The 13,974-nt window shown below is 49.5% G+C and overlaps 1 protein-coding gene across 3 annotated transcripts; it reads right to left on the bottom strand.

Moving 5' to 3' along the window:
* Positions 1-2,575: 2,575 nt before the first annotated feature.
* On the bottom strand, positions 2,576-13,629 carry AEN (apoptosis enhancing nuclease). 3 transcript variants are annotated; one of them, XM_061158667.1, is made up of 6 exons: positions 13,558-13,629; positions 12,150-12,257; positions 9,996-10,069; positions 8,737-9,340; positions 5,693-5,893; positions 2,576-4,879 (listed from the first exon to the last, which is right to left on the bottom strand). In XM_061158667.1, exons 4-6 carry the CDS (start codon positions 9,280-9,282, stop codon positions 4,643-4,645), a joined length of 984 nt encoding a protein of 327 aa, XP_061014650.1. In that variant the 5' UTR covers positions 9,283-9,340; positions 9,996-10,069; positions 12,150-12,257; positions 13,558-13,629; the 3' UTR covers positions 2,576-4,642. The 3 variants fall into 3 exon arrangements, with proteins under 3 accessions (XP_061014650.1, XP_061014648.1, XP_061014649.1); XM_061158665.1 differs by lacking the exon at positions 9,996-10,069 and having other exon boundaries at positions 13,558-13,623; XM_061158666.1 differs by lacking the exons at positions 9,996-10,069; positions 12,150-12,257 and having other exon boundaries at positions 13,558-13,623.
* Positions 13,630-13,974: the final 345 nt, after the last annotated feature.

Here is a 13,974-nt window from a genome sequence, read left to right as displayed (position 1 = left end):
CTTTTTGATTGTGAATATTTTTTTAAGTCGACAGCTCTCCCAGGCTAGAACTCTGACCCTTTAGAACAATGTCTAGTACATAAGGAGCACTCAGTATCTATTGAATAAATGAGTTACAACTGGGGCAAAAATAGAATCAGCTTTAATGAGGAAATTGTCTGTAGGTACTGGGGTAAGTTGATCACCCCCCTTTTGCTTCCTACCACAGATCCACATGGAACAAGATTTGAGCTGTCAAATCTGACTGCCTCCAAATTGTCACAAAGATTAGCGGCTTGGAAAGGAATTTCCCCAGGTTCTTAATGTATTCATCAAAAGACATTCAGTTTCATTTAACAGACCTCAAAAAGAAAATCAGATACTGGAAAATGTTCAAAGGGTGAGGCATTGTTCCTGTGTTCTTGGTTCAAATTTGAGTTAGAAGTTTTGGTTCCCATTCTGAATGAGCAACTTTTCCTTGAATTCAGACTGTCTGGGGATTTTTTGTTCCTCAAATGCATAAAGGATTGTTACCCTGATTTAAGAGGAGATGCAAAATTCTTGCTACTTGAACATACATTGAAAAAGTAACTCCCTAAAGAAGGCTGAGCACTGAAAAAATGATACTTTCAAATTGTGGTGCTGGAGAAGACTCCTGAGAGTCCCTTGGACAGCAAGCAGATCAAACCAGTCCATCCTCAAAGAAATCAACCCTGAATACTCATTGGAAGGACTGATGCTGTAACTCCAATACTTTGACCACCTGATGCAAAGAGACAACTCATTGGAAAAGATCCTGATGTTGGGAAAGACTCAAGGCAAAAAGAGAAGAAGGCAGCAGAGGATGAGCTGATTGGATAGCATCACCAACTCAACGGACATGAATTTGAGCAACCTTTGGGTGATGATGGACAGGGAAGCCTGGCGTGCTGCAGGCCATGGGGTCGCAGAGTCGGACATGACTGAGCGATTGAGTTAACAACTGTGTGCTGAGGTTGGACACAGGAACTGCTAAAAGCCTAGCGGAAGAATGCCTGACTCCAACCAGGGGATAGGCTGCAGGGTTCCTAGTGGTGACGCTTCCCAGGTTTAATAGTGTCACTCATCAACCAGACCAAGTCCCCATCTCTCTTTGGGTCAGGTGACAGCAGGAAAATGAGGCAGTCCTGGCAAACCTCTCAACCTTAGCTGACACATACCCTGCCACAGTTGGCCCATTGGTAGGTCACATACCTGTCCCTACAGGCAATCTGCCTTTGAAATCCAGCTGTCACAAACCCGTAAACTATGTATGTGAATCCCAGAATTACATAACACAGATGGAACCACCTCAAACAGTTAGATATAGCAATTCCATGTGGTTCAACTTAAAACACATCAAACTGTACTAGTGGAATGAATACATTTTTAAATACACAGACACAAAAGAATGAATTAAACTATATACCAATAAACATGTGAAAAAGATGTTCAACATTAAATCAGGAAAGTGCAAATCAAAACCACAAGTAACTACCTCACACCTGTCAAAATGGTTATTACCAAAAAGATCACAATAACATATATTGGTGAGGATGTGGAGAAATTGGGACCCTTGTGTAGCCAGTGGGAAAGTAAAATGGTGCAGTTTACTGTGTAAAACAATATGAGATCCCTTAAAAAATTAAACGCAGAACTACCATGAGCCAGCAATCCCGTTTTCCTGGGTGTATATCCAGAAGAATCAAAAGTAGAGTCCTGGAGAGATACAGTCACATTTTTAACAATTTTTTAAAAAATGCTTGTCCATGGATGGCTGGATAAACAAATGATGGCATGTACATCCAAATGAATGTTACTCAGCCTTAAAATGGAAGGAAATTCTGACACATCCTACAACCTCAGCAATGAACTCTGGGGACATTTTGTTAAATGAAGTAAGCCAGACACAAAAAGGCAAATACTGTAGGATTCCACTTATCATTGTTCAATCATGTCTGACTCTTTGCAGCCCCACAGACTACAACACACCAGGTTTCCCTGTGCTTCACTCTCTCCTGGAGCTTGTTCAAATTCATGTCCATCGAGTCAGATTTCACTTATATGAGGTATCTAATCAAATACACAAAAACAAAGTGGAATGGTAGTTGCCAGGAGCTGAAAGGAGGAGGGTCTGAGGGGTTATTGTTTAATGAGCAGTCTCAGTTTTGTAAGATAATAACAGTTCTGGAGATGAGTTGCATAACAATGTGGGTATGTTTAACACTATTAACTGTACACTTAAAAATGGTTAAGATGGTAAATTTTAAGCTGTGTATTTTATATTTAAAACTAAAAAAAAATTTTAAGATAAAAAGTGAGTATATAGCTTCAAAGAGAAACAAGTTGAGTAAACTTGTGCTCTATAAATGATAGGGCAGTTACATAAAAAAATAAACTACATAAATTCAGTAGCTCTAATATTTTCTTGCCACATCCCAAAGCACCATCTTGAAATAAATACACAGGCCTCAAAGGCCTCAGCACCCATCAAGACTCGGTGCCCTGGGGTCCCACAACACCTCCACCAAGCACCCTCCCACCTCAGCTGGAGGATTCAAAGAAAAGGCCATTTCACCCACTTTTACAGTTGAGTTTTATTCCAGAACAGTTTTACAAAGCTGATTTTAAACCCAGTACATCTCCACATGTGAACAGCTCCATCCCTCAGCCCAAAGACCAAAGACCCTAAGCAACTGCTCAGCTGTGTGGTGTCAGCTAGGCTTTTAAGGAACCTAGAACAAAGTCCTGGAGGCAGCGGGTCAGTGACTCAGCCAGCTCCCAGAACAGTCTGCGGCCCTACGTTTGCTGTTATGTTTTCAGGAGTGTCTCTCCGTCCCTGGCCCTGCTGCTTTGCTCAGATTGATACAAAACCCATGCAGCACAGGAAGAGGGCCACAGACTCTGAGCTGTCCTCGGTGGCCCACGTCCCACCTACTGGAGTAGCTACAAGGACAAGCCCTGTCTGAGCAAAAACCGCACAACGTGAGAGAGGCGAGTTAAGTTTTATTTGGGCAAAATGAGGACTGCAGCCCAGGAGACAGCATTCCAGAGCTCTGAGAAACTGCTCTGAGCAGGTAAGGAGTGGAGTCAGGTTATACAGGAGTTCTGAAACAAAGGGCAAGTGGTCTGAACATCAAAATATGATGCTAGTTAAAACCAGAAATCTCAGGTTAAGGAGTTTAGTGCTTTTCTATGTATGGGAAGATGCAAGAGTCTGGGCTCAAGCTGAAATCATTCCTTTGATTTGCGCCTCAGCTCTCTGGGGCCGGTATCCTGTGTTTCACATCCTGAGTTTTCTTAGGGCTCACCTGTAGGGAGTGGCTAGTCTGACGACTGCTAGATAGCAGCTATTCTTTTCAGCAGGTATTCAGTTTCCTCAGGGTTCACCAGTTCACTGTTTAAGGGCTGCAATCCGCAACTGCTGATGACTATGACTTCCTTTGTTTACTGATAGGGCTGGAAATATTTCATTTCTAGGGGCAAAGCTCTCAAATGGCCCCAGGGTGTGTTCAGGTGTTACTTGGAAGAACCTAACACTAATCCTTAAAGAAAACACAGCTCACAGAGCCTAACCCTGTGAGGTAGGTGGTACCCTTATCCTCATTTTACAGATGAGGGATCAGACTTGAGTGAAGTCACACACTTGCCTAGGTCTCAAAGCTATTAAGTGGTGAGTTAAGATGAGGCTCAGAATTTCTGTGTGACTTGAGCTCTCGGGTACCCCAAAACAAAACTGGTCCTTAGGGAAAAAGGACAGAGGGGTGGGAGATGAATCGTGACAGAGAACATTTTTAGTAATTTAGAGAAAAACCACCCACTCACCCAACCACAAGTGGCTGGGGGCACCCATCCAAGTGCGGGCACAACTACACAGCTGTCAATGCCCAGTCTAACCCTGGCAGACCTGCCCTCTGCTCCCCTAGAGACCTGTGGTCTTGCTCTCAATAAATAAAGATCCCAGTGGGCAATTCTGCAGAGGTGTCCCAGAATTTAAACTGTACTACTGTTTCTCAGACTTCTGTTTGAGAGCCTAGTGCTGAGTGGGCAGGAGGAATGCCTGACTTGGGTCAAGATACATATGCCAGTCTCCACCCAGAGGTTATCTGCCTTCCCTCCTCCCAGAGCACCTGGGGACTTGCAGGCAAGGACCCAGCTCCCCATGATCTGAGGTCTCTGCTATCCCGCTGCTGCCAGAGTTCCAGTTCATTAAGGGACAAAATGGCCTTGGAGTGGCCTTAACTGTATAGCCTCAGGGCATGTTTAATTCTCTTGAAAGTGACTCTGGAGGAAGAGGTAGCTGGTGACAACAGGAAGAAAACTTTGCCCCAGGTCACTGGGTGGAGATAAGAGAACTCTGGAATATTGACACCCCCACCCACCACCAAGGAGGGAGTCGTGATCCCTTTAGAGAGCACAGCATGAGGGTGGGGGCGGCCGGTGACAGTCATCTGTTGGCGCATTCCCTACTTCCGCTGGGTTCCAGCCCACCTGCCATTTTCACGGCCATTAGCAAAACCACAGGAGTTGGAGAGGGAGGGCTGTGCTGCGGGCAGGTGGTCCCGCTCTTCAGACCCTGGGGGCAGTCAAGCATCCTGCCCCGGGCGCTCTCCCGCTCCCGCTCCCCAAGGGAGCTTCTCCTCCTTCACTCCCGTCTGCCCGGCGCCTCCCCCGTGCCTCCGCTGGTGCCCTGGGCCAGGTCCTCCGGCCAGTACTGGTCCTCCATGTACTGCTCCATGTCCGTGCCGCTGTCGGGCTCTCTGTCCTCCGGCGGGGCCCGGAGGCTGCTGGCCACCTGCTGCTCCCACTGCACCTCCACCAGCCGGTAGAGCTCCATGGCTGTCACCGCGTCTTCTACTGACGAGTGCCCGTGCTGGCCCACCTGCGGACGAGAGCCCCCGCGTCACTGCCCGTGGTCCTGGGGGGACGTCAGGCCCCCTAGGCTCTGGGTCCAGGCCCAGGGACGTGTACTCTCAGAACACGGGTGCACAGCCAGGTTCAGCGAGAAGGACGTGGGTCCCAGTCATACAGAAGAGCGCAGCAACGCCAGCGATATCACAAGCCATCTCTTTCGCCTATTTCCTTAAATATAAAAACTGGTTTAAAAATCCCTGATTCTGGGCTTCCCGGGTGGCTCAGTGGTAAAGAATCTGCCTGCCAATGCAGGAGACGTGGGTTCATTCCCTAGTCCGGGAAGATCCCATAGGCTGCGGGCTTAGCCCACGCCCTGCAACAAGAGAAATCACTGCATCGAGAAGCCTGAGCACCACAACTAGAGAGTAGCCTCCACTCATCGCAACTGGAGAAGGTCCACAGGCAACAACAAAGATTTACTCGATGCAGTCATATGGAATAAATACATAAAATCCAATTCAGATGGAATAATGAATGTGAAACACAGGAGGAGCAAGAGTGACCAGGTACCCCTGACCACTCTTGGTTGCAAGAGAAGGAGTTCTACATGTGAACAAGATGACAGAAGCAGGAACTGGGTGGGAGATGGATCTAAAGAGAGCAGCCTGGGAGCGGATGGCTGACGGTCACAACCTACTGGAAAGCAGAAGGGTGGAGAGAAAACACCCAGGGCTGCGTGTACAGCCGGGAGTCCTAGGACCAGGCTGGGGAAGCGGCAGGCCCCACACTGCCTGCCCGTGGCCCCTGGCTCCCTCTCCCGCTCCCCTCCGGCCCCACGCACCTGGATCTTCTTGTGCAGCAGCTGCAGGGCCAGGTCCTTAAGAGAGACACGATTCCGGACGTGGAGCCCTGGCTGGCTGAGGAGGCTGGGGACAGAAGTGGTATCCCGGGTCTGGCCCCGAGGGTGGATGTACTTGAGGGCCTGGAAATCGTTGTGCAGGGCATGACCCACCACCACCTTGCCCTTCAGGAGCTTGAGGATCTGTGAACAGAGGAGGAATTAGGAAGGGCCACATCCTGACACCCTGAGCAGTGGTCCAGGGACCCCTCTGGGGGGAGGCAGCATAGACAGGGGTGACCATGGGCCCCACAGTTAATCAGGCTGCTCAAAGTTTGAATGCAGTCCTTGACTCACCACTCACTATCACCAGGGGCCTGTTTAAGCTTCCCCCATACCTTCAAAATGGGAAAGCTGGCAACCGCATTGATCAGATGGCTGTGAGACTAAGGAGCTCTTAGATGGGTAGGTTACCCCAGACAAGCATATTTCCTCCTGGCCCAGCCTCTTCTCAGCCTGGAAGACTTAGCCATGCCCCACCCCCTCCCGCCCACTTACACCCCCAACTTCCACCAGCTCCTCTCATGGCAGGTCTCAGCTTTAAACAACAGGAGGCCTCCCCGGCTGCCACCAGGACCCCTGCTGTTCTCTCCTTTGGGGGGTTAACCATGTTGTCTAAGTACACATTCAGCTCCGCATGGCCTGTTCAGCTGCCCCTCAATGTAAGCTCACTGTAAAATGCAGGGACATGTGTGCCTAGACTAGCGGTGCCCAGTGACAGCTCAGCTCACAGGATGCAGTCCGGGCAGATGTGCCAGGTGAAGTCACAGAACTGTGCCAGGCACTGGAGACACGCGACCAAGGACAGCTCTTTCAGCACTAACGCGGCGGTCCCTGTCTTCTGGATTCTGTCCCTTTGTCCCTCTGCTGTCCAGGACTCCCGCCTCTCATCCTCGGAACCTGCTGTCTGGCTCAGCTCAGACCATCTGCTCAGGGTGAGCCTCTCTTTCCTGCCTTCCAAGGGAGGCCACATCCAGGGCCACAGGTCTGCAAACCCCTCAAGCCCTCTTCCCTGGGCTCGCATCTCCTTATCACCCGCTGCCAGCCTCCCCCAGCCACCTCTGCTGGCGACACATGGTTTATCACTAAACTCAGCTTTCATAGCATATGGATAAGGCACATTTAGACTTCAGTGGTAGGGATGGGCCACCACCCCACACACATACACACAAGCCACACGGTGGGAAGGGACCCAGCACACCCCATTCATACTGGCTCGGAGTGTGGGCCGATCCAGCGAGGGCCTGCTCTTGGCAGGCCGAGAGACGTCCCAAAGAGCTGGGGGTCACCACGTCTGCCTTACTGCTGCCTCTATTCCTAACCAGCTCACTTGAAATATCCTTTTAAAAGAAATGCTTATACTGTATCTGCTGTGAAAAAGGAAGACACAAGATGACTTGTTCCAGTATTCCCTAAATGTACCTCATCCCAAGAATAAACCAGAAATGTTAAGTATAGCTTTGCTACAATGCTTGGTTTAATTAAAAATGCAAAATGGTCCAACGTGGTTGATGTGACTTGAGAATCATACAAATTTTGCCCTTGATAAACACTGAGTGAATGCAAAAACCATACCCAGCTTAGCAGAGCCACAGGGGAATCACAAAGTGCCCACACCTCGGAAGTCTACTAGCCAGCTTAGCTCACCTGTATGCTGCCCACACCTGGCTTCCCACTTCCTGACTTCAGGTAACACCCTTAACCACCCCACCACAGCACAAGCCACCATCCTCCGGACAGCTACTTCCCTGAGTGCTCCAGGGCTTATCAAGGCAAGTTCAGTTCAGTCACTAAGTCGTGTCTGGGTCTTTTCAAGGCAAGTTCAGTTCAGATCAGTCACCAAGTCATGTCTGACTCCTGACGACCCCAGGGACTGCAGCACATTAGGATTCCCTGTCCTTCACTATCTTCCGGAGTTTGCTCAACAAAGCACCATATCAGTGTATTTATACTTTCCTTAACCACTGAACCTGTGCAAAACTGTGCTTCCACTGTTACTACGTTTCTATCTTTTTATCTGGGGGGTCATTGATAAAGTTAAAATGTTGTGTCTCTAACCCCATTTTCCCCATCAGCTCTGGGGTATTTATCGTGCAGGCTTGTACAACACGATGGTTTTTAGAAACACACATCAGATCCCTCCCAAGACCTAGAGACTTGCAGGATCAGAATCTCTACAGAGAGGATCTGGGACAAGAATCCAAGATTGTTAATAAGGATTTAGGTATATTTCCTATGCTCAAGGATGTTTGGGAGTTCCTGGCATGTTAGTGTGGTCCCAACCACAGATTAATTTTCCTCAAAGCAATGAGTCCCTTGGACAGTAAGGAGATCAAACCAGTCAATCCTAAAGGAAATCAACCCTGAATATCCATTAGAAGGACTGATGCTAAAGCTGAAGCTCCAATACTTTGGCCACCTGATGGGAAGAGCTGACTCACTGGAAAAGACCCTGATGCTGGGAAAGATGGAAGGCAGGAGGAGAAGGGGACGATAGAGGATGAGATGGCTGGATGGCATCACCAACTCAATGGACATAAGCTTCAGTATACTCCGGGAGACGGTGAAGAACAGGGAAGTCTGGCATGCTGCAGTCCATGAGGCCACAAAGAGTGGGATACGAATTAGTGACTGAACAACAAAGCAATGGAAAACTAACATAAAAAAATACCAAAAAACACCTGAAGGTGACAGCGCTATGGACCTTACACCTTTTATGCAGACGTAGTACTTTTATAACAGAAGAAGAAAATGTGGAGTTTAAGCTGTTTCCCACCTTGTGGAAAAGGCAGAGCCTTTCCACACACACTACCACGCGGGACGGCCAGCAATCGCTCCATGCAGGTAAGGCAGGATTTCTACTCACCCTTTCCTATGGAGAGGAAACCCACTGTTTGAAGAAGCTAAGTAAGGTTCCCAAGGTCTCTCTGCTTCCAGTGGCTACGTGTTAACTCAGACCCAGGCTAAGCCCCCTGCCCTGCCCTCACCTCTTTCTGGGCCACCTGGAAGGGGATGGCTTTGCGCATGTGCTGCCGGGTGATGCCGCTCCAGCGCGTGCGGTAGTCCACGATGGGCATCTCAGGCCGGACGTACTTGTCATAGAGGACCTCGCCGTGGTAACTCACCACGGAGCAGCGGGCCAGCTCGCTCACCCGCCCTCGGGGTCCTGTGCCCACCATCTCGCAGTCGATGGCCACGCACTTGCTGGGCAAGGGGCTGGCAGAGTCCCTGGGGGCTGGCTTTCTGCTGCACCCAGCACCTCCAGATTCAGCCCGAGGACGCTGTCTCGCACTGCTGGTGGCTTCTGCGCCTGGCGGGGCCCCGGGCAGCACAGGCAGAGGGGAGGGTCCTGGCTCCGGGCGTGGGCTCAGCAGCCCCTGCTCCTGTAGCAAGGCCTTCCGGGCCATGAAGCGCTGGTGCTGTCGGCTCTTCCTCTTGTGCTTCCTCCGAAGCACATCCTTGGCACTCGGGCTGGCCAGGGAAGGGCTCGGGCACTGCGCTGACTCAGGAGCTTCCTGGGGTACCATCCCCATCTGTGCACCGCTCAGGGCCAGGGAGGCCTGGCAGGTGATCTGCCAACAGGGCAGCAGCCTGGGAGAGAAACAGGGCAGAGGGGTGGGGTGAGGAGTAGGCCGGCCAGCCTGCCCCTCCACACCCCCACCCTCCAGCCAGTGCTCAACTGCTGTACAGTGTCTCAAGATCCCAGACAAAGTCAAGAACCTGTATTAATGATAATTGCACTCAGAGAGTCAATATCACCTGCAAAATCACTGTCTTAAGTACTTTACATGGAATCACTCAATCTTTCCAACAACTCAAAAAGGTATTATTATCCGCGTATTGTAGGTACAAAAACTGAGGCATCAAGACTTAGTAATTTGTCTAATTAATAAACAGACAAAGGCTGATGTGAACCCAGAACCCAGGCTTTCAGATTCCACGCCATAGCCTACCCCCAACATTGTTAGCTTAAACTAAAAATTATGAAAAACTTTTAGAGAGGTGTTAAGAGAAAATAAACAAAATGAGAAAATAAAGATTACAGAGATGTTACAAATATACAAAATCCCATTTTAGATAAACAAACAAAAGCTTTATGCAGTGTAAAGGTACAGACCCACAGTAGAACCTAGAGAAACTATTTCACAGGAAGCCCACAACAGTTGTATTTTTGTTATGTGTTAACCAAAATGACATATCTATTATATGACTTTCTAATTCACTCATCATAACACTGTCTACAAACCTTTAACATAGTTCGATTTGTAGTTTAATCATGGAGGCCTACAGGCATAGGTGTGCTGGTAAACCAGCTCAAATCTAAAAAGGAGAAACAGAAAAAAGCCCTGATTTAAAGTGCTATAGACTTCCGTGGTACCTCCTCTAAGCTCTCCATGCCTGAATGCTGGGTTGACAGGAGATGCTGTCACACACCATGGTCACAGGAAATAGTTGTTTGTTCACGTAGGTTTACAAACCCCATGCAGTAAGACCGGCATCTTCCCAGTCGTCAAGGATGTAGCTTGGGAAGCCTCATCTCATTTGCTGTGCTAAGTCAGTTGGTAGATTTTGAACAGACCAGAAAACGAGTGCTTTGAAGCAGGCAGAGCAGGGACTAACTCAGCTCAGAGTAAGTACCTAACCAATTCAGGTTCTTTGCATGTAAAATGGAAAGAACCCACCCTTCCCTTGTGAAGAGGAAATGGTAAAATCCATGTGTGCTAGGATTTGCATGTATTTTTTAAAATTATTATTATTTTAAAAGTCACTGAAGTATAATTGATTTACAATGTCGTATTAATTTCAGCTGTATAACAAAGTGATTAGTTACACACACACACACACACATATTCCTTTTCATGTGCTTTTCCATTATGATTTATCACAGGATATTGAATATAGTTTCCTGTGCTATACAGGGGGCTTCCCCAGTGGGCCAGTGATAAAAAAAAATCCACCTGCAACGCAGGAGGCGAGGGTTCTATCCCTTGGTCATGAAGATCCCCTGGAGGAGGGCATGGCCATCCACTCCAGTATTATTGCCAGGAAAATCCCATGGACAGAGGAAGCGTGTGCTGTAGTCCTTAGGGTCACAAAGAGGTGGACATTACTGAGGAACTGAGCAGCAGCAGCAGTGCTATACTTGTTTATCCATCCCACATGTAATCACTTGCTAATCCCAAATTCCCAATCCTTCCCTTCCCCACCCCATTATTTCAGTCTCTTGGTTCATTAATCCGTCTTTCATCTAGACTATATACTTTGATGTAGCCTTTAAAATCTTTATAGGTGACCAATTTTAGTTGCAACAGTATTCATGAAAATGCTATTCCTGGTACATCTGATTAAAATTGAGCTGCTCATCCTTAACTCCTGAATCAACTATTCTTCATAGTATCAAAGGGATTTTCTGTGGAGTCAGCACAGTATCATATCCTAGGCTTTCCACTGGTTAGTATATATTTGTATTGTGGCCAAATCCCCATTATGCTACATATTTACATTTATGATATGTATATATTATAAACCCCTGCATACACCCACACATACACATAAATATATGAAAGGACCAGTGACTGTCACCAGGCCAGGTATTTAAAAAGCAGAAGCGCTAAGTTAGAGAAGGCCTGGCAGTGAAGGAGACACTTTGAAGGGTTTCAGAAAGTTCTACCAGTCAGCCCAGGAAGGGAAGGGCATGCAGACAGAGAAAAATATGGACACAAAGTCCAAGAGGCGGGACAGATTCATGGTGGGAAAGAAAGGATTTGGGTGCAGCAACTGGAAAGAAAGGAGGTAGGGGGCGAGGAGACGGGGACAGTAAGAGAGAACTGTCCCTGGAGAAAAGTCAAAGTTGGGGCTTCATCCAAAGGTGGTGGGAACCATCAATCTCCAGAGTTCTAGGGAGAGGGGGACAGGATCACAACTGCCTTAAAGGAAGAAACCTGGAGAAAGAACATAGAGTCTGCGCAAGGGCAGCAGAGTTTAAGAGAAATGGGAGGAGAGATGCTACCAATGGTGATGCTACCATTTGGGCCAGAGGGGAGTCTCTGTGACCCATCCTCTCTCTGCTTCCTGATCCCTTCCCCCAAGAACTCTTCTTTTTAAAGGGGCTCTCAACTATAATCAACTTCTTCATATTCACAAGTCACCTACTGAGACTGACAGATACAGAACCTCAACTTGCCTCACCCCAGTAATGGGGAGAATGACTTCTAAGAAGACAGAGATCCTCTAATAACTGCCTTCTGTAGGGGAGGAGGGACCTTGTCCTTCTCTGAGATGACTAAGGACCCTGTAAGGTCAGAAGCCGAGGCCAGGACTAGGGTCAATGGCCTCTCTAAACCTGTTGACAAGGTATCAAAGAAGCCAGAAATTGGTGGCATGGTGGTAAATAATTCACCTGCCAGTGCAGGAGACGCAGGATCCCTGGGTCGGGAAGATCTCCTGGTGAAGGAAACAGCAACCCACTCCAGTATTCTTGCCTGGGAAATCCCATGGACAGAGGAGCCTGGAGGTCCATGGGGTCGCAGGGTCACATGCAGGAGGGGAAAAAAAAAAAAAAAAGGTCTCAGTGGCTCTTTGTTCCAAGAAATAAAAGCAGTCCTCTTCTACATGTCCTGACCTAGCTGACACATCAGAACCAACAATTAATCATCAAGGGCACACAGTCCTCATCTCGGGCTGCCACATGGAGCTCAGTGAAGCCAGGGAAAAGCGAAGGCTCAAACAACAAATTTTTCAGTGAAACAAACAAATCTCTCTCCAGCCCAGAACCAACATCTGAATCAGCAGCCACCAGGCCTTTGGGCAAAGGAACGGCAAAGTCAGAATCGCCAGTGGCCTCAGGGCCACCAACTTGCTGGCTATCAGGAAGATGGGCAGTTCTAGACCCTGCTCTGGCACTAAAGAGCTGGATGAACAGGACCAAGACACTGTCTCCTAACTCAGGGGTCCCCAACCTCTGGGTCACAGACCAGTACCTCCTGTCAGATCAGCAGCCCCATTAGATTAGAAAGAGACATAACGCTCTTGAATCATCCAGAAACCATCCGTCCCGCCTTCCCAGTCCATGGAAAAATTTGTCTTCCACGAAACAGGTCCCTGGTGCCAAAAAAAGTTAGGGCTGGCTGACCTAACTTAAAACTAGGGTTTATTAACCCCAGCGTCGAATTAGGTTAGGGACCTCCACAAAGCAGTTCATTGTTAGAAACAATGAAGACGTCTGTTTTAAAAGTCTGATTTCCAGGCCTACCCCCACACCTTAACCGCCATTTGGGGAAAAGGGCCCTGGAATCTGTATTTCAAAGACTGCACGGCCCCGTCCCCCTCCGCCCCCCGCAACAGGACGGTAACAATCGCCGGAATTTGAGAAAAGCTGACTCGATGAGATCCCCTGTGCTACTGAAAAGTTAAAACGAGACGAGAAAGTCCGAGGAGAGCCTGTTCATTCTCTCGCGGCCGCCGGCGTTCCCGGGGAGTGACGTGCGGAAGGCCCGGCCTCACCAGGGAGGGACTGAGGCACTGGTCACTCAGGGGTCGCGACTGCCCGGCCAACACCCACCAGGCCGGGCCCCACTGCCCAGCGCCGCCCACTCAGGCCTGAGACCCCAGAGCAGGGCGCGATGCGGGCCAGGAGGCGCCCCGGACCGGGCCTGCACTCCTGGGGCCCCGGGAGCCGAGCCGGCCCGGCCGGAAGTCCCCCTGCCACAAGTCGGGGGCGGACACACCTCGCGGGGCCCCTCCGCAGCCTGGACATGTCGCACCAGCCCGCCCCACCCCGTGGTCCCCGGCAGAGTCCCCGAGATTACCTGAAAGCCCTGCGAGTCTCCTCACGCCAGCACGTGGCGTCCAGGCAGCCGGCAGCTGCTACACGCCCGGGCAAGCCCCGCTGCGGCCGCCCGCCTATTGGCTAGCTGGACGGCAGCGCCCGCCTAAGGCCTCTTCTGATTGGTCAGAAGCCTGGCTCGCTGCCGGTTGGCACTTGGGAGCATAAGGGGCGGGAACTCCTAGAGGGGCGTGGTTTGTGCCCAGGCTGGCCCCGCCCGCGGAAAATTTTAAAGCCGACTGGAGGGGATTGGCCTTTTTTCTCGCCAGGGTCCGCTCCCACCTAGGTCCCCAGGCTCCAATTCATCCCCCTCCCTGGGTGGGGATGTGGACTCTTATGGGCTCCGTGCCACTAAAGGCAGAATGACTTACGGAGTACACGCCCACAGTTGCAGAAGGTG

Source organism: Dama dama, chromosome 13 (assembly GCF_033118175.1).
Source record: "Dama dama isolate Ldn47 chromosome 13, ASM3311817v1, whole genome shotgun sequence".
Classification (NCBI taxonomy): Eukaryota; Metazoa; Chordata; class Mammalia; order Artiodactyla; family Cervidae; genus Dama; species Dama dama.
This window is presented reverse-complemented; position numbering and strand designations above follow the sequence as displayed.